The sequence below is a fragment of the Typopeltis vanoorti genome, chromosome 18, assembly GCF_054136105.1.
Source record: "Typopeltis vanoorti isolate ZY-2024b chromosome 18, IOZ_Tvanoo_1.0, whole genome shotgun sequence".
In the NCBI taxonomy this organism is placed as follows: Eukaryota; Metazoa; Arthropoda; class Arachnida; order Uropygi; family Thelyphonidae; genus Typopeltis; species Typopeltis vanoorti.
Window position 1 is genome coordinate 54,737,326 of NC_143566.1, and position 24,207 is coordinate 54,761,532.

The window sequence follows — 24,207 nt, forward strand, 5'->3', positions numbered from 1 at the left end:
TATTGAATTAGGAAGAGGAATGAAGAGTACTGTCATTAGTGAAGATGTGAATAGGATTTGAAGTCAGAGAAAGGGGATCATTGATTGACAGAATTCCTCATGGAGCCCTGTTGCATAAACTGCAGCACATGGAGATGGATATGAAATTGGTTGTGTGATAAGAAGGTGGTTTATGAAGAGATATCAAAGGGTGGCGTATGGGGAAAGTGAGTCAGAGAAAAAGCAGGTGACCAGTGGAGTACTGTAGGAATCGGTATTTGGAACTCTATTATTTGATTTGTACATCTGTGATATAGGAAATAAATTAAGGGGAAATATTCAGTTGTTTAGTGAGGATCCAATTCTACAAAAAGCAATAGTTAATGATATGATACAGAGATGCTGTACGATGACCAAAATAGACTGGCAATATGGACAAAGGTAAATGGCAGCCAGTTTAACATGGTGAAGTGCAAGTTCATGTACTTTGGGATGAAGAGGTCACAAGCTGTGTAGAAAACTGCTGGAAATGAACTGCAGAAAATTGATGAAGCAAGGTATTTGGGGATTATTGTGAACAGAGTGTGAATAATTAGAGGATATATTGTGAAGGTGGCCAAAACAACACATCTGATTACATGGCTGCTGAAAAGCATGCTGACAAACAAGCAAGGATGTGTAAGTTTATTCACCTTTATAAGGCTTTAATAATGATACATGTGGAGTCCACACGGTTAGCCTAGTGGCCTTGCACCTCGCAACCATATGCCTGGGGAAGGAGTGTCCCAGGTTCGATTCCTGTCGAAGCCGTGAGGAACTTGAGGATCTTCCTCAGCCATAGTCAAGTTAGCCAGTCTTGGGCACAGGCAGTAGGGCTTTTTTCCACCAGTTTATCTGGTATTTTTCATCCCGCAAGCAGGCAAACCAGCCCCGTGAACATATGCTTCTACAGTCAAAAATATATCCCCCCCCCCAGCGGCAGGCCAGGCGACAGGTTGGTTGAGAGTGGTACTAACAAGAAGTCGCATCTAAGTAACACACGGACCCTGCATGGGAAGCAGGAATAATGCATAGTGAAAGAAGAAGAATAATGATACATGTGGATCTGGTCTGACTGACCAAGATTGTAGAAAGTCTATGGAACACTCCACATGAAAATACTTGAAAGCTTGTGGACTTTCAAAAACTAGCTGATAGACAAAAAAAGAGGAGACAGAAGCATATAAGTTATTAAAGGGGTTTTATATTATTGCATAAATTAAGTGGATATTAAATCAACATCATTTCATAGCCAAATACAGAAACTATAAAAGCTTCGTAGAAAATTGACCAGAGAGCTTGTGGGAATACACTCGCCACCGTACTACGAGTTGCCCAAGCCGAACTTAATAGGAAAGCACAGACACTAAAAATGCCCATATATTGCCCTCTATTGGTCCATTTTAATAAGGTTTCACTGACTTGACAGCTGTTTCAAACTCATTGGTTTTCGTCAGAGTTCAGGTAGAAACCTAAGAGAGCAAAAACTCTCAGTACTAAGAACTCGAAGTGCATTTACTAAAATAGAGTATTTACTAAAATAAAGAGCCAAAAATGTGCAAATCCTTGCCATTTGGTTCTATCTCTGGCTTTTTTGTCATCTCTCTGAAGTTCAATAATTGTGACCTTTTCTTCAAAGACTGTGGCCAAGTTGTTTTGGTCTACCTCTTGATCATCTTCCTCCAATCATTTCATTTAGGACTATATTTGTAATCGTGATAGGACATTCTCTGGAGATGTCCAAACCATCTTAATTGCTGTTTAGGAATTACAGCTATGATATCTTCTCTATAGTTTAATTCTTGTTTGACTTGCTCATTTGTATTGTATTCTGGCCAGTGAATCTTATTTATTTTTCTTAAGCATTTCATTTCAAATGCTCTGATTTTCTGTATTTCTATCTGATTGATTGTCCAAGTCTAGACTCCATAAGTTGCTGTAGGAGGATATTCAGTTGTTTGCAGAAGATGTGAAGCTGGGCAGGGTTATTAGTAATAGAAATGTTTAGAAATTAGTAATAAGAATTTCTAGAATTCTTGAGAGACAAATGTCTTAGGCAACTAAGTAAAACATAGCTCAAGAGTTTTGGATTTGGTCATAGCATCAGAAGAGCTGATTCTAACTAAGATGGAATCTCTGATCTCAGTTGGAGAGAGCAACTATGTAATTTTGACTTGAAAGATGAATAGACATAAAGGAGTATCAAAGAGAAAGGATTGTATGTAGAATTATAAGGCAGATGATTATACTAGTCTTAGATATCAACTAGGGGCAGCAACATGGAGGGAGGAATTGAAAGGGCAAGATATCATTAGTGGTTGGGAAATTGTGAAGGAATATTTATTAGCAGCAATAGTAAGCTGAATACCACTGAAGAAGAGGACACAATTTGTGTAAAGTGGATTACAAACAATATCAAACAGGAACTACAGGTTAAAAAGAGGTTATGGAAGAGATATAAGGAGAAGGGTGGAATGTCAGATGCATGAAGAATGTAAGACTCAGGCCTGGAGAGTGACTAGTATGGTAAGGAAGGCAAAACTGCAACAAGAAAAGAGACTGAATCTGAGATCCAAAAAAAAATCCTAAGGAATTTTTTAGCTATGTAGCCAGTAGGAGGAGAAATGATTGTGGAAGAATGGCATTATTGGATAAAAATAGGAATAGAGTGCCTGATGACTGATGCAAAGAAATAAGAAAAGTTTCATTGACTATGTTATTGTTGATAGTGATGTTTTCTCACTGGTGCAAGACACTAGAGTGTACAGAGGATTTGAAATCGGAAGTGAACACCATTTAGTCTTGAGCAGGATAAAACTGAATTTCATATTGAAAAGAAGAACACAAGAGAAAGTTTTAACACATTCGCTGCCACACTACTTCGGCATAGTCTGTTCCCGTACGCCGAGCAATTTCACTTCTTCAAGGTCAGTACGGTAATCTCGTTGCCGGCGGTAAGCATCATACGAGTATACTCGTAGTTGGCTTGTGCAGAGCATATACCTTCTATGAGAATACACAGTTTTGATGCTAGCTCCACAAGCCAAGCATTTTCATTTCTTCAAGGTCAGTACAGTAATCTCGTTGCCGGCGGTAAGCATCATACGAGTATACTCGTAGTTGGCTTGTGCAGAGCATATACCTTCTATGAGAATACACAGTTTTGATGCTAGCTCCACAAGCCAAGCATTTTCATTTCTTCAAGGTCAGTACAGTAATCTCGTTGCCGGCGGTAAGCATCATACGAGTATACTCGTAGCTGGCTTGTGTGGCTAGTTTACCAACTACGAGTATACTCGAAGTTGGCAGCGAACATGTCAAAGCAAATAAAATTTGAGCAGCTCTCAGATGTGAACTGTAGACTAAAATACACAAACATTATTCCAGAAAAAATGCAATAGTTGGAGAACAGGAACCAAACCTTGGAGATCCAGTGCAAGCCCTGAAGAAAACATTGATTGATTCAGTCAGGAAGGCATGTGGTGAGGTTGTCTGCAAGGATAGAAAAATCAAAACTCCATAGTGGACACAGGAAGTTACAGAAGCAGTGAAGGAAAAGAAGAAACCATATTAAAAGTTCCTGGTGAATAAGTCAGCTTGGTCTCTTAGAGAATACAGAGACAAATGTAAAAAAGCTAAACACTGTGTAAAACTAATTAAACAAAAGTCATGTAAAGACTTTGGTAAGAACACAGAAAATAAATATAAAAAAGGTGGCAAGATATTCTGGAGGCTGTTGAGAAAGCTCAGAAATGGAGGAAAGAGTGCTATAGAAGAAATTAGAACTGATAAAGGCGATATGAAAACTGGAGAAAAAAATATCCTTGATGTATGAAGTAATAACTTCAAAAATTGCTAAATGACACAATCAGTGACAGCAGAGTGGTAAAAAAACACTCAACAAGCATGCAATCAGAAATACATATTATTATTTGAAGTAGAAAAAGCCATCAAAAGCCTGAAATGTGGAAAAGCAGCTGAGTAGATGATATTCAAGCAGAAATGCTCATGTATGAAGGTATAAAGTCTTACAGTGGCTACACTGCATAGTTCAGAAGGCCTGAACAGAGGGATGAATTCCAGGTGAATGGAATAGAGCCTTCATTGTACCCATATATAAAAAGGGAAATAAAACTGAATGCGAGAATTACAGAGGCATTTCCTTACTGAGTATTCCTGGTAAGAGTTATGTAAATATACTTGAGAAATAACTCAGATGGATTGTAGAAGGGAAGCTTGGTGAAGAACGAGCTTGATTCAGACCAAATAGAGGCTGTCAGGATGTGCAAAAGCAATTAAAAAACTCTACAATTGTATGGTATCAATGGGGCATTATAACAAGCAACACTTAGTTTTTATTTGAGTTGTAAGTCAGCAGTTAGAATTGACGGACGAGATGGTTTAATGGAAGATGGTTTAATGTTAAATCTGGTGTTGGTAAAGGATGTACATTATCCCCTCTGTTAATCATTATTGATATATGAATTACATTATGAAGGAAAGTGGTATTAAATCTGATATCAAAATTGGATATGTTAATCTCAGCTCTTTACTTTATGTGGATGATGTTATACTTCTAAATAAATCAGGTAGAGGCATGCAAGATTCACTGACTAAATTGAATAACTGTTGTAATATATTTGGTATGAAGGTCAGCAATAACAAGACAAAGCTAATGAAACTAGGCAGAAGCAAGCATTGAAAATATCAACTGCATTGTGAAAGCAGAACCTACAGGACAAGTAAAACATTTCAGCTACTTAGGCACGATTTTTAGTGGTAAATTAAATATAGAAATAGACAACAGAAATAACAAAGCTAGTATAGTAAGAAGTCAATATATATTTTTTTAAAATAATTTTATATTATTTTTAAAAACAACTGAATAAATTTATATGGAATAAGAGAGAAATTAGTCAAAACACTAAATTAGCTGTATACAAGACAGTGTTCAAACCAATTTTAATTTATGGATCTGAGAGCTAAGTTAGGAATAAAACACTTGACTGAAGACTAGGGACCACAGATATGAGAGTTCTGGGAAAGATTAGGGGCGTGAACAGATGGCATCAATGGCAATACCATATTAAAAATGAGGATATCGGAAAAGAACTTGACATTGTTAGCATCCAGGAATGTGTTAGCAGAGCCAATCTCAGGTGGTATTGTCACTTAAATAGAATGGGAGAGGAAAGATTAGCAAAACAATTGTTCTTTGCCAGGTTGGCAGGAAAAAGACCTAGACGAATACCAAGATACGTGTGGATTGATACAGTAAAAAGTGCCTTAGAAGAGAGAAATATAAGATCTGATAATGTTGGAGTCATGACAGGCAACAGATTGATTTGGAGGACAGTTGACAGGAAGTTTGTAGTGATGTAAGTTTTTCATGTAGTACTATCATAACCTTGAGGGTACATGGCAGGAATTTGATGATGATTTCACAGAGTACCACATAATTAGCTGATATTTAGGTTGCAGCACAGTTGGGTTTAGATATCAGGTTAGTGAACTGGATTCGGAAATGACTATCTGATAGGCATTAGAGAGTTGTGTATAAGGGAGCACTATCAAGGAAGCAGAAGATTATTACACGTGGGATCCCACCACATTCAGTACTGGGATCTGTATTGGTTCACCTCCATATTAATGACATTGTCAGTGGATTGCAGGAGGATATTCAGTTGTCTGCAGATGATGTGAAGCTGAGCAGAGTTATTAGTAATAGTTAGATGTGGTAGCCCTGGAAGAGGATTTGAATAAACTGGACAGATGGGCAAATGAATGGGGCGTCAGTTTAATACAGCAAAATGTAAAGTCTTGAAGTTTGGAATACATCAATGGGAGGCTGCATACTCTGTGGTGTTACACTGGAGGAAGTGGGGAAGACATGAGATCTAGGAGTGATGATTGATAGAAACTTAAAATTCAGGGAATATATTGCAAATGTGATGAAGATTGCTGCAATACTGAGAAGGATGCTGAGCTGCAGAGATAAAGGAGTTATCATTCCATTGTATAAAGATGTGATCAGAACCACACTTGGACTTTTGTTCTCAAATTTGTTCCGCAGGATTTGATGGGGATAAATTATCTGTGGAAAGGGTACAGAGGCAGATAACAAAGATGGTTTCAGGACTGTACAATGTTAGTTATGAGGATCGGCTGAGGGAATGTCGACTGCAGAGTTTGGTAGATAGAAGAAGGAGAGGTGATATGATTGAGACTTTTATATTAAAGAGGTAGTTACAGGGTTTACACTGGAGGAGTTATTTTGCTTGGTGGAACAGGAATGAGTACAAGGAGCCAGCCTTGGAACTTCTGAAAGGAAGCTGTGAGGAAAAGAGTTAGGAGTAGTTTCTCTGCATGGAGGGTGGTTGAACCATAGAATGCATTGCCTGATAGAGTTAGGAGAGCACAAATGGTCAATGAGTTCAAGGAGTGGTATGATAGACATTGTGTTTTCTGGGATGGTCCTCCTACAATGAGTCTTTTGACTCCATGGAGGCCTGAATTATAATAATAATAATAATAATAATGGTTTTATAGAGTTTTAGTTTGAGACTTTTTGAAATGCTGCTATTTTTCCATTTTTTGTTTAATTTATTCATGCGAGACAGACCATCCTTTGTTAAGTATAGCCTAATATGAATTTTACTGTTTCTGTATAGCGAGGTTGTGAGTAAAGAGACTGTCATGATATGTAAATTGCTTTACTTGTTCAAGTATGTGATTTTCTAAGTTTATTGAAATTTTTTCCTTGACTCATCCTATTTTCATTGTTTTAGTTGTGCTTTGATTGATTTTCATTCCAAAAATTTTGCATTCTTCATTTAAAATTTTTATTGTTTTTTCAATTGTTCTTTAGATTCTGCAAGAATAATAATATGATCTGCATAATTGATGTAGTCGATATTTGTGCCATTTATTTGTAGACCTGGTTCTTTAGTTATGGATTTACATATTTCTTTGAGACAGATACTAAATAAATTTGGTGAGAATGGACAACCCTGCATGACTCCTTTTCCTACTATGAATTAGTCTGTTTTTATTTTATTGAATTTGACAGTTTCTTTGGTATCTTTATAATAATTCGTAATAAAGTTATGAATCTAACGTCATAGATTTTAAGATCTTTATCATTTCATTCTTGTCAATGGAATCAAATGTTTGTTTGAAATCAATAAAACTGCAGTATATAGGTAAGTTGTATGTGCAGTACTTTTCTGACAGGCTATTAACTATAAAAATATGGTCTATAGTAGACCTTCCAAGTCTGAATCCCACTTGATCTTCTCCTATTGTCTCATTCATTAAAGTCTGGATTTTATTTTAAATAATGCATGTGAAGATTGTATAACAATGTTAGCGATGACTTAGCAATGTTATGGATCTATAATTGTCATACACCTTCGTTTATCTTTCTTTTTAATGCCTGTCTTCCAGTCATTTGGAATTTTGCCGGTATATAGTATTTGGTTAGAAAGTTCAAGCAGGAAATTGATGGCTGCTACGACAACATATTTCCACAGTTCAATAGGAAGTGCACATTATAAATGTTTAAACTTGAAACTGGAAAAATAAAATCAGAAACAATATACAAACTAACCTCAATCTGTTTATCTCCTTTATACCACTTCACAGTAGCTTTATGACAGTTAGTGGTACATTCCAAAACTGCCTCTTTACCAGTAAACTGCTCTGTTCGTAGAAGTAATTTCTTCACAAATTTGTAAACAGGATCCGGTTCTAAAAATATTATTTTTAAAAACAACATTGTAAAAGACCATTAGTGAAACAAGTAATAATAATAATAATGAAAGAAGAAAATGCAAATTATTTTATTAATTTTTATAAACTGTGTTTAGTTTAAAGATAGAAGTAAGTTATTATTGTAAATACAGACAATGGAATAAAAAAGTTTTTCATACTGGAAAAGCTAATTCCCTTACCATCAACCTCTAAATAAGCTGTGCATGTTGTGTCAAGGCACTGTACCGTGTACCTGGCTTCATCATCCACAGTGGGATTATTAATTTCTAATACATGGAGATCTCCAGTACTACTCATGTGATACTTTTTCCCTAAGAAGAGTTCTTGTTTATTCTTATAAAACTTGGCTTTAACTCCACTTCGGGAAAACACTGCTTCAAATCGAGCTTTTTTATCTTTCCCTTCCTTCACGCAGGTGTTTTCTAGAGGCTTGATAAACATGTCCATTTTCTAATAAAAAATATAAAAAAATAAAATGGATATATCTGCTTTAATGTATGTGTATAAAATCTGGCTACCATAAGAAGAAATAAAAAACAAAAATAAACAGCAGGCATGCGTTCATGCATTACACACACAAGCACACACAAATATATACATCAACATATATATATATATATAATAGATGTGGTGTGTGTGTGTGTGTGTGTGTGTGTGTGTGTGTGTGCACACTTGTCACAAATACATACAAACAAACATGAGAAAATTTTTTTTTTCTAGACAAACGTTATTACACATATGCATGTACACAAAACACATACACAATGAAGAGAATTTCTTTTTCCACATTAAACAATTGTAGGGAGAGACAGACAATACTTATGCCCAGAAGGATAATGTGAATCTTCTGGGCATCTCAGAAGGATTTATTTCTCTCATATTGCTGAGTTTGCTTGCCAAACATGCAAAAGCAATAATTTATGAACTTAGCAGTATCCTCAGAAAAATGATTTAATATGAAAATAAAATAAATTTTGGTGTTGATATTTGGCCCACTTAAAACTGTATGGGTAAGGAATCTTCAAGCATTAGCAGAAGTTAATCTTAACACAAACAATAAAATAAAATAAAATAAAATTTCACAATTTTATACACAAAAGATTTAAAAATCAACAATTGGATTTTTCCAATTTTTGAAATATGTGGATTACAGGTTGTTGTTTGAATATATCACAGGTAAGAATATTTTTACTTCTAATGGCTTGTTCATAAATTACTTAACAGTGTTTCCTATATTTTTATACATCCCACACTTTATGACACTGTATCATAAATAAACCACTAGTTCCTCAAAAGCTACAATGTAAATACGCAATGCCCTTCCCATCCCCTTCCTATGTACCAAAAGATTCATAACAGTGAATATTATTATTTTAATATTTTGATATTACAATGTAAAGTAAAATACAACAACATCATACTTATTGGGTAAAATTACTTGCTACAGGTGGTCCCACTGAACCAACAACATATAGATAAAAAATCAATAGTGGTTGTGCGCACCACTATTGGGTGGTGCATCCTACCAATGTAAAAATATTGTTCCTTATTATTAGATCATCAAACCATGTCATAAACTCAGGTGATGTGCACCACACTCTCCATTATAATAATAAAAAAAGAAAAAAAATCCTCACTTCCCTCTCAGCGATCATACCCTTATTAACAGGTCTTCAAGAAATACACTCTTGTTCTACCTGTCTCCTGCATCCTATGAAAAATTACTTCTTTGTTAATCCAGAAAGGTTGTTGCTGGATTGGAATTTTCAGTGATTGAATTTCCTCACTCTTTTCTTATACCCAACATTCCAGCAACCTGACACTAACTTAGTCAATCTTGGAGAAGATCCAGAGAAGTCTGACTAAGTTAGCATTGGATTTCTGGAATGACAGATATGAAGAAAATTGAGGAAAATTTTCTGGTTAAATTACCAATTGTCATGTGACAATATAGGAAAGGACTTTATAAAATCTAAATATATTGCCATATATTTAAATATATTTGCCAACCTGGTTGGCTGAGCGATTAGCATACTTACTCTCCAAACAACAGGAAGCAGGCTCGATTCCTGACATGGGCATGGATGTTTGTGACTGTCTTTTAGGTGAAAGATGAATTTCATTGTCCAGTGTGAGACTCCACTCTGCTTACTGGAGGCCTGAAACTGCTTGAAAAAGTTCCATGCCCTAGAGCAGTGTTTCCAGACTATGTAAAAAATAAATAAAAAACATGATGTATCCGTAGCTCAATTGGAAGAACAGTGGAACATTGCTTCCATCAGTTGGAAAGGACCTGGGTTCAATTCTCATTGTGATGAGAGGAATCCTTATACGGGCTTTTTCAATTGAAAGTGAGTTAGCCAATCTCATATGGATGAGCAGGGTTTTTTCCACGTGTACAGACGAATCACTCTTTTCTTCTTAGAAGTTTAGTTTTTTTTTTAACTAAAAGAACTAAAATTCTAAAATATAAACTAAAAGTTTAGTTTTCTTTTTCATTTTTATATGATATCATTATTATTACACAAGAATTATTATTATTATTATTGCACTCTATGGAGTCTGAAGACTCATTGTGGGAGACCAATACTTTCCATGCAAACCTATTATGCCTCTCCATGAATGCACTTGATGACAACCATTTTACTCATTCAACACTGCAACTGAAAAAATCTAGTCCTCACATCCTTGCTAATCACACTCTTACTCAATTTCCAGGGGTGACCCCCTTTGTTTGCTCCCCCCCACTAGCTAAAGTGCTGAAATATTTATTCTAAATCCATCCTATAAAACCTTTTTAGTAACTTAAATGTTTCTAATATTCCTTCATTTATGCCTGTTAACCAACCTTTGCAACTCAGAGACTCTTAAATCTATAATCATGGGAGCATTCCACAGATCACTCACTATCTTTGTCAATCTCATCCACACTTCCTCATTCCCAAGAAATCCAGGTGACCAGACTTGAATACAGTAATCCTATAGTATTCAGGTCTTATTAAGAGAAACAATAACTTCCTTAATTCTGTTTGTTATTGTGTTTTCTTCAATAACCAAATATTGCTAAGAGGAACTGTGGGCACATTAGCAACAGGTTCTTTAAACTTAAGCTTCCTATCTAAATTCATCAAATTTCCTGCAGTACAGTTCCATTAGTGTAGACAGCATGTAATATTTTCATACCAAAGTGTGTAACTTGACACATTTCCATATTAAAAGAACATGCACCATCTCTTGTCCTACTGTCAGCCTATCAGAATAATTTTACCAGCATTCACATTACTTTGATTAATTATCATAGTACCCAATTTTGTATCTGAATATGACTGAATATTCCCCTTCATACATTATCTATGTACCAAATGAACAGCAGTTTTCCAAGTACAGTGCCTTGAGTCACACTGCTAGTCACCTGCTTTCTCCTGAATTCTGCTCCTCCATATACTACTCTTGGGTATTATATGGAGGATCCGTCCACAAGCCATCCTTGTATCCATATTACTACATTTGTTCCAATATGTTTAATAGAATTCCATGGTATCCCATGAAATCCCTTTGTGAAATCCAGCACAATCAGTGTATAGTAATTCTCTTTATTTAACTTACCTCATTCTGTTATAAAAAGTGAATAGATTATTAAGGCATAATCTATCCTTAAAAAGTGAATGTCCTCCATAGAGTATCATTTTCTTATACACCCATTCTTGACTTTGACTTCTGTCTTTGACCAACTTTTCCAGTAATTTCACCACTACTCCTGAGATTATTATTATTATTATTATTATTATTCAGGCCTCCAAGGAGTCAAAAGACTCATCGAGGGAGGTCCTTCCTAAGAACTACTAATTGATTTATATTTGCTACAGCAGCAGTCTTGCAGGTTCCTTGCAGGGTCCACTCCCTTGGGAGTTTAACCGATGATTAAGTTAGACAGCCTTGCCAGAGAGAATACCAATCTTTTGCACATTCTGGTAATAAAATTATTTTATCTACTTGTGTCCTCTTGCTAATATCAGCACTTGTTAAAGTTATCCATCCATGTCATTCTTCTTTTAACTTGCAAGATAGAGAACCCCCTTGAGATTTTCTTTGGTGGGGATGAATAATTTCTTCTCATAATGTGATTTTGCTCATTACCTTAATATGCTCATCACCTTTCTTGCACTTTATCATACACTCACCTGCATCCACACTATATCTGCATACATCTAATCTTAGATTATTTTTTATTGTGTACCTTTCACTTCTGATGCCTCATCCATATGAGGCCTGATCAGAGCCTTCTACAATGGCATCAAACCTCTTTATTTCTGCATGTCAGGGTTCTCCGCATCAGTGGCATTATTTGAAATGATGTCTCCACAACTTGTGCAATGTGGCATTAGAATTTCAGGTCCTTGTCCACAAATACTCCCAGATCTCTCATTTTCCCAACCAAGTGTATATTTCGCATCCCATTGTTGCTTAACAAATTTCAAAATATTACATTTTGCAACATTGAACTGACAGTTCCACTTACCCTCCATTCAGGCAATCTATTCAAGTCCTCTTGCAAGGCCATTACATCTGCTCGACTCTGCATTGTTGCCTCAGTTTTGCATCATCTGAAAACAGCTGTATATCACTAGTTAAACCCATCTCAATACAATTAATATACAAATTGAGCAACAATGGTCCCAAAACTACACCTGCAGTACACCACTAGTGACCTTCCTCTTACAGGATACCGTGTCTCGATATACAACTTTCTGATACCTATCTGACAGACAGTTACTGATCTAACTCAGAAGTCTGTTATCTAATCCCATCTGTTTCAATTTATTTAACAGCTTGTCATATGACAGTCTATTAAAAGCTTTTGTGAAATCCAAATACACCACTATATACATCTACCCTGTCCAAAGTATTTGTCACCTCATTATAATACATAAGTAAGTTAGTAAAACATGATCTCCCCATTGTTGATAACCACAAAGAATATTGTTATTATACCCAGTTATTTATCCTACTTCTCACCAATTTCTCCAGTACCTCACCGCAAGTCCAGATATACAGATAGGCCTATAATTTGAAGCCACAGCCTTATCACCAACTTTATGCAGTGGAACAATTTTACCACTTTCCACTCCCTTGGGACATTGTAATGTTGTAAGACTTTTATTAAACAAGCATGCCAATGCTACAGCCAATTCTCTGGAACATTCCCTTAAGATGCGTGATGATATGTCATCAAATTCTATTGCCTTATTAACATCAAGGTTAATTATTTCTTCAAATACCTCTTGCTCACTCAAAATTAAATTAAGCCATCCTCTTCGATATTCTCTACACTTAAGTTCCTCATGATTCCATGCTGATCAGGATAACATGCCCTTATAAATGATTACTGAACTCAACAATGTTTTCTGCAGCAGTTACCTTCTACCATTTTCATCCATTAATATCATCTTACCATGGTCATTCTTCCTTCAACTTGCCACATATCTAAAAAAATTCTCAAAAGTATTTCTTCACCTGATTCAGCCAATTTCTACTCATATTGTACTTTTGTTTTCCTTACTAACTGAGTCACTCTCCTGGTTTGTTCTTTATACGCTTCATGAAACTGATTATTACCATTATTCATCCTGTACTGCCTCCAAAGTATCTTCTTCTTCCAGATTTCAAGCTTAAGTCACTCAATCAACCATTTTACACCTTCCTTATTCAGTCTTCGGAATACATTCACATATTGATGCTGTTATGTATTTCTTTGCCAATTCCCAAGCAGCACTGATTTATTTACTGCTCAACTGCTCATTCCATGCTATAGCTCCAGGCTGTCTCCTAAGCATGTTACAATCACCATCCTTATAATTCCACATATATCCTTTCCTTGCAAAAGCCTGCATATGACTAGCCATGACACAGGTGATTACTTCATGATCACTTTCACCAACTGAAGGAAAATGTGAAACCCCTCTAACAATTACATCCTCTAATGAAATGATGGAATCTAGAACTCTTTTTCCTCACATGCCTTTCTTTACATGCTGCCTGAGATAGTTATTATTATTATTATTACCCCAAGATCTCTCAAGAACTCGAGAAATTCATTTTCCTCATTACTAAATGTTTCTTCATTCCAATAATTAAAACTATCCATAATAATCACCCTACCTTTGTTCACTAATCCAAGTTGTTGATATATTTCTTCATCACCACCCTCCACATTCCCTGGCCTATAGCAACATCCAACTAAATGTCTTCCTGTCAACTTCCACTTTACACCTCATTTCTATGTTATGTTGACTTAACATAGAAATGATTTAATTCCCCTGCTGTCATCAGCAGCACCCCCCCCCCCCCACACACACACTCTTCTTGCCTTTCAATCATGCAAAAAATACTGTATCCTTCAATTTCTCTTCCCATTACAATATCATATTCATTCAATGTTTCACTTATTCCAATGATTTTGGGGTGAATAAATTCAATTACCAAAACCATTTCATGCCCATTTTTTTGACATTTCTGACATTTGTAAACAAATACAGCAGTTTTCCACACCACATTTGGTCTTGCCCACTCACCTGTATCACCACTTATCACATATATATCTGCTCAGTCTCAATTCTTCACCCACATTGCAATATACTCCATCTCCATACACACATTTACTGGTACTTTCAACATCCACTCTCTCTCTCTATGCCATGTCTCCCTGTCCAACCAGGCTCCCCCGTTCCCCTGTTTCTCTTGCATTGCCATTCTCTCTTCTTCTCTCATAGTACCTTCATTTCCACTACCAAGTGATATTGAAGAATACCACTCTCCTGATCTTCACTTCATCTCTTACTTTTGATCTCTTTCATGCTCCACCTACTGTACTTCCATCTAGCAACACATTCTCCATTACACTCATTCCAAAGCCATTTAAATGCAATCCATCATGCCTGTATAATTCCATAATTCTCTCAAACACATGCCATACACATCCACGAACTGTACTCCATTCTCCTCATAGAGCTCCGCTAGCATACCATTCATGATTCCAGCTCTCGGTCTCAACTTATCATTGTCATAGGCAACACACTGACAACCTTTCTTGGTACACTGGTTTCTTTGAATCTTCTCAATAATCTGCTGATATTCGCCCTTGCATACTCCTTATGACCACTTAAATCATTTGTCCTCACAACCACCACTAGTTCTCTTGCTTGTTTCCTCATGATATTCAACAACAGCCATTAGTAGCAGAGGCTCTACGAATTGACCAACCTTTTGTTCCATCGAATCGTTTTTGACTCGTGATGATTCTGTGAACAAAAGGTTGGTCAATTCGTAGAGCCTCTGCTACTAATGGCTCGCAAAAAGTTAAACTAGTTTGAGCGCGGTTAGTAGTTGGAAGGGAACCAATCGTTCGATGCTGTTGGTACACTCTCCCTCGATGAGTCTTTGGACTCCCTGGAGGTGTCACATAATAATAATAATAATATGCTCTCCATTCAGATCTGTCCCTGGCCATATCTTTCAGAATTTTCAGGTGCATTCCAGTTGCTTCTTTAACTCCATCCACCCATCTAATTTTTGGTCTTCCTCTTCTTCTGTTTCCATCAACTTTAGCACGCATCATCATCTTCTCCAGACTGTCATTTGCTAGCATAATATGTCAAAAATATGACAATTTTTGCTTGATGATCACAGCTTCAAGGGAGCAATCTGGCTTTATTCTGTCTATCACTGATTTATTGGTCTGCTTTGCAGTCCATAGTATTCTTAGTAAGTATCCCCAAACCCATAATTCAAATACATCTATCAAGGGAGCAATCTGGCTTTATTCTGTCTATCACTAATTTATTGGTCTGCTTTGCAGTCCATGGTATTCTTAGTAAGTATCTCCAAACCCATAATTCAAATGCATCTATCTTCCTTCTTTCACTCTTTCTCAGGGGCAAACTTTCACATCCATACATTACCACAGGGAATACAATTGCTTTCATGATTCTGATTTTTGTTGCGAGGCTAATATCTTTATCTTTAAAGATCTTGGTTAAATATGTCGTTGCCCTCCTGGATAGCAGTCCTTATATATTCTCTCATTATCTAATCCTCTAACTATGGAGTCTCCATACACTTCTATCCTGGTGTCGCTTGTCACCTCTTTTACCTTTTTTTCTTTCATTCTAGTTTTTTGCACACTCATTAGTTTCCACTAAATGTCTCTTATCACTCCACAGATTCCTCCTTTCATTTTTCATTTTCAACAACATTTCATCAAATCTTGCATTCTGACAATTTCAATCTCTGTCACTCCCATATTCTCACAACCTCTCGTTCTGCCACGCCATACTTCTGTGTCCTCATTCATACTTTCTTTTGCTCCCTTATCACTAACCTTCACTTCTACATTCTGGCTTTTGCTAACTTTCTCTTCTACAACATATCATTATATGTTGTAAAATATCTGTAGTAAATACATAATACTGTAATAAGTAAGCAATGTAATCCCACCTTCAGATTCGCTGATTTTATATACACAAGTTTAGATGCATATAATTTATGCATTATGTTCTTGTAAGCAGATCTATGCACATGTATACAATGTAAATAGTATGTATGAATAATAAATTTTGAGTGAAAAAAAAACGTTGTACTAAACGGAAAACATAATGTGTTATTTGTATATGTTGTACACACTCTATATGATCATACTTTAAAAAAAAATGTAAACTTAAACATTCAGTCCTATTTCCACATGTAAATGTGAACTATAATATCAAATTATCATTGTGGTATTTCTATTACTATATCTGTTGAACATTATGTAAATTTAATGATATTAATTAGAATCTGTTCTTGAATCATATGAAAGAAAATGTAGTGTTATTGCTTAAATTGTATATTATATGTATGTAATTTATTTGAGACATAATCTCAATATATCCGCTTTCTTGCCAAAAGGCTCAGGGTTCGAATCCTACCATGGGCATGGATGTTTACGATTGTCTGTGAAAATACTACGAGTGGTGGTGGTGGTGGACAGTAGATGGTGTTGGTGTAGTTACAGTTTGTTGTAGTTTGTGGATGGAGTGAGTGGTGGAAACAGAGAGTTGCAGAGTAGATGCCTGCCCTCGATGAGTCTTTGGACTCCATGGAGGTGTCACATAATAATAATTATTATTATTATTTATTTTTTCTTATTTTATTTTTTTTATTTTTTGTCATTCCAAATATCACAGGTTGTTTGCATAACAAAGTAATATTATGGTGAAAAAGTAACAAAATTTATTATTGGTAGAATTGAAGATATTCAGTTATACTTTTTAGTAAATAATATGTGAAGGAAAAATGTTACAAAGGACAGCAGCAGAAGGAATGAAAAACACTAAAAAGTTATCACATGAGTTAAATTGTAAAGAGATGGTGATTAGTTACTGAATTTTTACTGAGATTTAGAGCAAACAGGAATAAGATACAATTTCTGATAACAATGTCCATGCCAACATATGTATATGTATCAAAATGCATGCATCAGAAATTGAATATCTAGGCAAAGGAGGGAATGAATCAGGTAGAGATATATTACTGATCATTCTAACTATTCTCTTCCTGTTTAATACAACCTCTGTTTGCCATTACAAAAAATTACTGTAGAAGACAAGACAAAAGAATGGAATAGTCCAGTAAAACATAAATAACTTACAGATTCAAAAAACTTGTTGACGACAATGAAAGTTTATAAAATTATCAGATATTTTATACTAAAAATAACAGTATTTTATATTTCTTAAGTATGTCCCACAGGTGTCACTAAATCTATGATAATGTAACTCAAATTTGGGCAGGTGATATATACATAGCAAGCTAGTTAAAACTGTGGTAGCTTATCCCTTTTTGCAGGATGAGAAAGGAGAGGGAAATTAACCCGAGTAATTTCCTGGTATAGAGGTAATAAAATTCACTCCTAATACTAAATAATAGAATCATCTGACTTTATTATCATTATTATTATTATTAATGTCAGACCTCCATGGAGTCAAAAGACTCATTGGGAGAGATCCACACTCTCATAGAAAAGGAGCATTGAACAAGACATTGAATGTCTTAACATTCACAGATTCTATACTCATCACACTCTCAATCCCATCCCCTCTCTTTCTGATATTCACAAGGCTCTACAAATGGAATTTCCTCAATTTGTCTTAATATCCCACATTCCAGAGACCTGCCACTGCCTAAGTGAATCTTCTCTGAACTCTCTCTCTCCTTATCATGATATCTTTATCCCCTTGAAAACCAACAACCCCAGATCTGTATACGGTGGTCCATATGTGGCCTGATCAAGACCTTATACAATGGATCTATACCTTCTCTGCCTTTACAAAATTCTCCTTCTGATTGCCATAGTACATTGTGATGTAAATCCTTCAAAATTTCTGCACTAATTGTGTACTCTGCATCACATTTTTTGCTACCAAATTTCAAAACCTTCTAATTTGTAACAACTGGAGTCTCAAATCACTTGCTCACTCACAAAATTTATTCAGATTCTTCTTTAAAGGCCACAAAATCTGCTGCATATCTAAAGTTGTATATTTCCAAACTTCTAACAATGAAATCAGAATCCATGCTTAGCATTTTTATCAAAAGAACTTCCTATGTTCACTGATTCAACAACTGATTATATCAACATAAGTGATATTACTGCTGAGCTTTATATTATAACTTAATGATACACATAATTTAATCTAATTCATTCACTCAGCTCAAATACTGAAAAAAAAAGTTTAAACTTTTAAAATTTTTAAATAATTTTAATAATCCATTTAGGAAGTTTATTAAAAAATTATTAGCAATTTTAAGCCCACTGCAAACTGAGTGCACGCACACACACATAAATAATATATATATATATATATATATATTATTTATGTATTAAAGCAGCTATATCAAAGCAAAGCCATTACAGTTTTGCTATAAAAGTTTGCTCACAAAGATCAGATTTCTTGTTAGATGAAGTCCAGAAAACTGAAACTTAAAGAATAAAAGAAAGAATAAGAACAGGCGAGAGAAAGGAGGATGCTGAGAAAAAAAAAACAAAAAGCAGGTAAAATTTTTTCACATCCCCCAACCTCACGTCTGGAGACTTTTTGCAGCGTTGGCCAGTCTGGAATTATATCAGCCAGTGTTGGCCGCTTGTATCTGCTATGGTATGTTCTGGTACCATCATTCTAAAATGCAATCAATTAGTGAAACAGTTAACTATTATACTACTAAAATGAAATAAAATTATAAGGTTTTGATATTAGAAAATTAATGAACTAGAGCATACAGCAATTAATGGCACGTCAAGTATTTTTTTTAATTACATATACACAGTTTTACATATATAAAGTTATGCATAATTGATAACATGAATTGGCACAGAGTATTATTTCTGAAACTCTGTCGATGTTATAAAACATTACCAATATAATAAATACATGGCATGACTATATAATTATAGTTATACATTCAGAGACCAAAATCACAATGCACACAATTTTTTAGGTACTTCTAGCTTATTTGAAGAAATATCTTTTCTATTTATTGTACCAGCCAGGTTATAAAATCCTGAAATCTTTACCTTTCTCTCTGGAGACTCCATATTGATACATATCAATATAACATACATTTGGTGCTAATATAATAGCAGCCAAATTTTATTACAAATCATTTAATACAAATGCATGAACTTAAAAAGGAAACTAACATGCTGATATGCTTGCTCATATTATTAATCACAAAAATAACAAAGGTCTTCGTCAACATTGTCGTAATCTGTTGTGTTGCCATGTCTTAACAACTTCAGCAATGTGAGAAACTCCAAAATCCCACATCTCCTATACACCTATAATATTCTACATTCTATCCTTGCTACTAAATGTCAAAATATTACACTCACACTATTCAACTGGTAGTTTCACTCACTTTGCTCACTTTCACAGAGAGTATATGCAGATCATCCTCTAAGGCCACAACATCTGCTCTTATTCCCTTATATTTCTGTGCAAGCTATGAGCCATCTACAAACAACTGCATATCTCTATTTAAACATATTCCAATATCATCCACATATAAATTAAATAGTAATGATCCCAAAACATGTTTTTAATGGCACATCTGACATAGTAACAATTATTAAACACATATTACAAGAAAAAGAATAATGATTTTATTATTGCAAATACTTCAGCTTGAAAAAATTAAAGGCCATCATCAATGCACAAGCACAATCACAAGGTGAAGCTTGAACAAAGGTATGTTATTCCTTTGTTCAAGTGGTACCATGATGGAGTGGTACCATATTATTATTCCTGATATTCCTGATACCTCCAAGGAGTCCGAAGACTCATCGCGGGAGGACACCTACAACTGTCTCTACACCTAACCTCTACTACGAATCATCTCCATCAACGCCATCTATCGCCCACCTCCAACACCACCACAACTAGTAATTTTTGTCTGTAAATTGCGTGTGTTCTGAAGGGCCGATTTGTATGTATGCGGGATGAAAAACCCGAGTTTTCCGGGAGAAAAAACCCTGCTACCTCCGTATGAGATCGACTAACTCACCTTCGATTGAAATCGACCAGATATAGATTCTTCCCGTCGCGACGAGAATCGAACTTAGGCCTATTCCAATCAAAGGGCGCAATGTACCGTCGTTCTTCCAATTGCGCTACGGAGGCGCTAAAGGTGGTTATAAAATAAAATGAAATTACAAATAAAACTAAAATTAAAATAATTCGGTTGTTCAAGCTTCACCTTCATCTTAACGTATTTTAATTTAGCTTTATTTGTAATTTCCTTTTCTTTTACAACCCACCCATATATCATGGCACTCCAGCATGTCGCTCAGATCTCTAAAAAAGCGATAATATTCCGTTGTTCAAGCTTCACCTTGTGATTGTGCTTGTGCACTGATGATGACTTGTTAGTTTCAGGCTGAAAATATTTGTAGTAGTAAAATTTTCATTTTATTTTTTGAATCGTTTGAAGCGATGTTGGCAGTACTCAGCCCAAAACTGCCCGAAGATAGACTAAAGTTCATGTCTAGTCATCAAGTAGATGAATTTTTTGTAATCCTTTTTTTTTTTTTTTTGCCAGCATGGTTGGCTGAGTTGTTAGTGTATCCGCTCTCCAGCCAAAAGGCTGTGGATTAGAATCCCGCCTTGGGCATGGATGTTTGTGATTGTCTGTGAAAATAATAGTGGTGATAGTAGACAGTATATGGCGTTGGTGAAGATGAGGCAGTTTGAGGATGAGGTTGAGTGGTGGAGATGGAGAGCTGTAGAGTGGGTGCCCACCGTCGATGAGTCTTAAGACTCCCTGGAGGTGTCAAATAATAATAATAATAATAATAAAATTAGATTTTTTTCCTGTGAATACCTGTTGTTAATAATCAATCCCAAAACATATCCTTATGACACACACACATCATTAACATACAGGTTAATGATCATCCCAATCTACATTACCATAATTAAAATCTCTCATCATAATTATCCTTTTCTATTTGCTTGACTTCTTTACTAATACATACAGTGGTCACTACTCTTTGCATTATCTAGTCTTCAGCATCATACAACAAAGTATTTCATTCTATTCACCTCAATCTCAGAGCACACTGCATGAAAACCACTCCCATTATTTTCCCTTGCATCTCTAGCTTGAATCAGGATGTCATCCTCATCCAACTCACATTATCCAAAATTTTTTGGGTGAATTAAGTCAATCAATGCGACAATTTTGTTTCCTATATTTCTGATACTTCTAGCATTCCTATACAAATGTAAAAGTTCATTTTCTTTGGATATATAACAAGCTTTGCTGATACAACTTATTGGATATGATTTCTCCATGTCTTCCTTGAGCCATTTCTCTCTCTCTCTCTCTCCCTCTCTCTCATTACCCATCCGAGAACCCTTGCATAACAGCGTAACAGATGAAGGTAACACAGAGGATTGCTGCAATAATGAGAAGGACACTGACCTGCAGAGATAAAAGAGTTATCATTCTGTTGTATAAGACTCTGATCAGACCACAATTAGACTATTGTTCTCAGATTTGGTCCCCAGGATTTGAAGGGAATAAATTAATTGTGGAAAGGGTACAAAGGCAGATAACAAAGATGGTTTCAGGACTGTACAATGTTAGTTATGAGGATTGGCTGAGGGAATGTAGACTGCAGAGTTTGGTGGATAGAAGAAGGAGAGGTGATATAATTGAGACTTTTAAACTGCTGAGAGGTGGTTACATGGTTGGCACTGGGGAGTTCTTTCGCTTGGATGAACAGTGGGAAGGAGTGATGACAAGGGGGCCATCCCTGGAAGTCACAAAAGGAAACTGTGAGCAAGAGGGTGAGGAGTGGTTTCTTTGCATGGAGGGTGGTTGAACCATAGAATGCATTGCCTGATAGAGTGGTGAGAGTAAGAATGGTCAATGAGTTTAAGGAGTGGTATGATAGACTTTGTGTTTCCTAGGAGGAACCTCCCACAATGACTCTTGATAGACTTTGTGTTTCTTAGGAAGGACCTCCCACGATAAGTCTTTTGACTCCATGGAGGCCTGAATAATAATAATAATAACTCTACTGCTTCTCCCCCTCCACACACACACACACACTCCAGGCCATCTCCATTTGTTTCTTGTCTGCTCACTTGCTCTTTGAGCATTGATCTTTCTTGCACTCTGGCCCCTTTTTCCTCCCCATTTCTTATCTGTCTTGCAGACCAGTTCTCTCATTTGTTGCTAACTCATGCTACCCACTTCTGCATTCATAAGCACTCCTTCAATCCTTACTCTTCTGCTCTTTCTAATTGTTTCTTACTTGCTCACATCCATTTTCTGCACTCATTATTCTCCATTCCAGTAACAGGCCTTTCCAGATGACTCACACTAAATTTTAAACAGCTCAGGAGACAGCTTGCGGGTGTAGCCTGGAATTGAGGAATTAGCTGGAAAAGAGATCAGGGCAGCTTGGGGGATTCTTCTAGAACTATCTAATAGATGCAATGTCTAATTATATTCCAAGGGTGAGAAGGTTAAATAAGGTAGGTGTGAAATGAATGAATAAAGAGATTAAGCATGAGATACAGAGAAAAGGGGCATTATGGAGGCAACATAAGAGAAGTGGAATAACCAATTCCATCAGGATTACAAAGAACAGCCAAGGCAGATGACTCGGTTGGTAAGGCTAGTAAAATGAACAAGAGTTAACTAATAAAGCCAAAAAGAATCCTAAAGAGTTCTTTCGATATTTAGCCAGCAAAAGAAAGAATAATTATGGAAGGATGACACTGATTGGAGAAAATGGTATAAAGACAGCTGTTGCAGAAGATGTGGTGGAGACACTTAATGAGCAGTTCATAAAGGTCTTTCAATCTTGTGAATGTTCATAAAGGTCTTTCAATCTTGTGACTTCATGGAGAGATTGAGATCAGTTGATGATGGGGAAGAGAGATTGACTGTAAGTGAGCAAGAGGTGTATAGGGAGTTGAGCAAACTAAATGTTAATAAGGCTGTGGGACTTGATAATATATCAAGACGTATTTTGATGGAATGTGCCAGGGAGTTGACGCCTGCCCTGACATATTTTTTTAATACGAGTCTTGCACTCGGTCAAGTTCCTAAGGAGTGAAAGGAGGGCAAGATTGTGCCACTTTATAAAGGAGGTGATTGAACTCAAGCATCAAACTATAGGCCTATCTGTGTGTCAGGTGCTGTGGTTAAGTTGTTGGAGAAGCTTGTGAAAACTAGGATCCAGAATTGGGTTGACAACAATGGTATTATCTTTGATGGACAGCATGGATTTGCTAAAGGGAAGTCATGTTTTAGTAATCCACTTACTTATTACAATAAGGTGACTGCTTCCTTGGACAGAAGAGAAGGATACACAGTAATATACTTAGATTTTGCAAAGGTTTTTGATAGATTACCGCATGATAAGTTGATAGTCAAACTAGAGCAGATGGAGTTGTATATTAGATTAGTGCAATGGATTGGAGACTGGCTATCTGATAGGTATCAGTAAGTTATGTATGGGGAAGCGATATCCAGAAAAAGGAAAGTCACTAGTGGTGTGCCTCAGGGTTGTGTTTTAGGGCCATTACTGTTTAACCTGTATATTAATGATATTGGTGAATATTTGGATGGAGATATTCAGTTGTTTGCAGATGATGCAAAGTTCGGATGAACCATGAAGTGTAGCGAAGATGTTGTGGCCTTACAGGAAGACTTGAATAAATTGAGTGATTGGACATGGGAATGGGGATGTGAGTTCAATGTTGCAAAATGTAAGGTTTTAAAATTTGGAAAACAAAGAAGAGATGCAGAATTTATGGTTCGTGAAGAGATATTGTCAGAGGTGGAGGAAATAAGAGATCTTGGAGT

The 24,207-nt window shown here is 35.9% G+C and overlaps 1 protein-coding gene across 1 annotated transcript in view; it reads right to left on the reverse strand.

The window, feature by feature from the left end:
- Positions 1 to 24,207, reverse strand: part of LOC150096673 (twitchin-like) — a 2,440,784-nt gene that overhangs the window by 1,937,971 nt on the left and 478,606 nt on the right. Inside the window, exons 20-22 of the mRNA XM_090408679.1 lie at positions 18,906 to 19,004; positions 7,971 to 8,241; positions 7,628 to 7,767 (exon numbers count right to left, since the gene is read on the reverse strand). Coding sequence (XP_090264805.1) covers positions 7,628 to 7,767; positions 7,971 to 8,241; positions 18,906 to 19,004 — 510 coding nt within the window. The remainder of the gene's footprint in view (positions 1 to 7,627; positions 7,768 to 7,970; positions 8,242 to 18,905; positions 19,005 to 24,207) is intronic.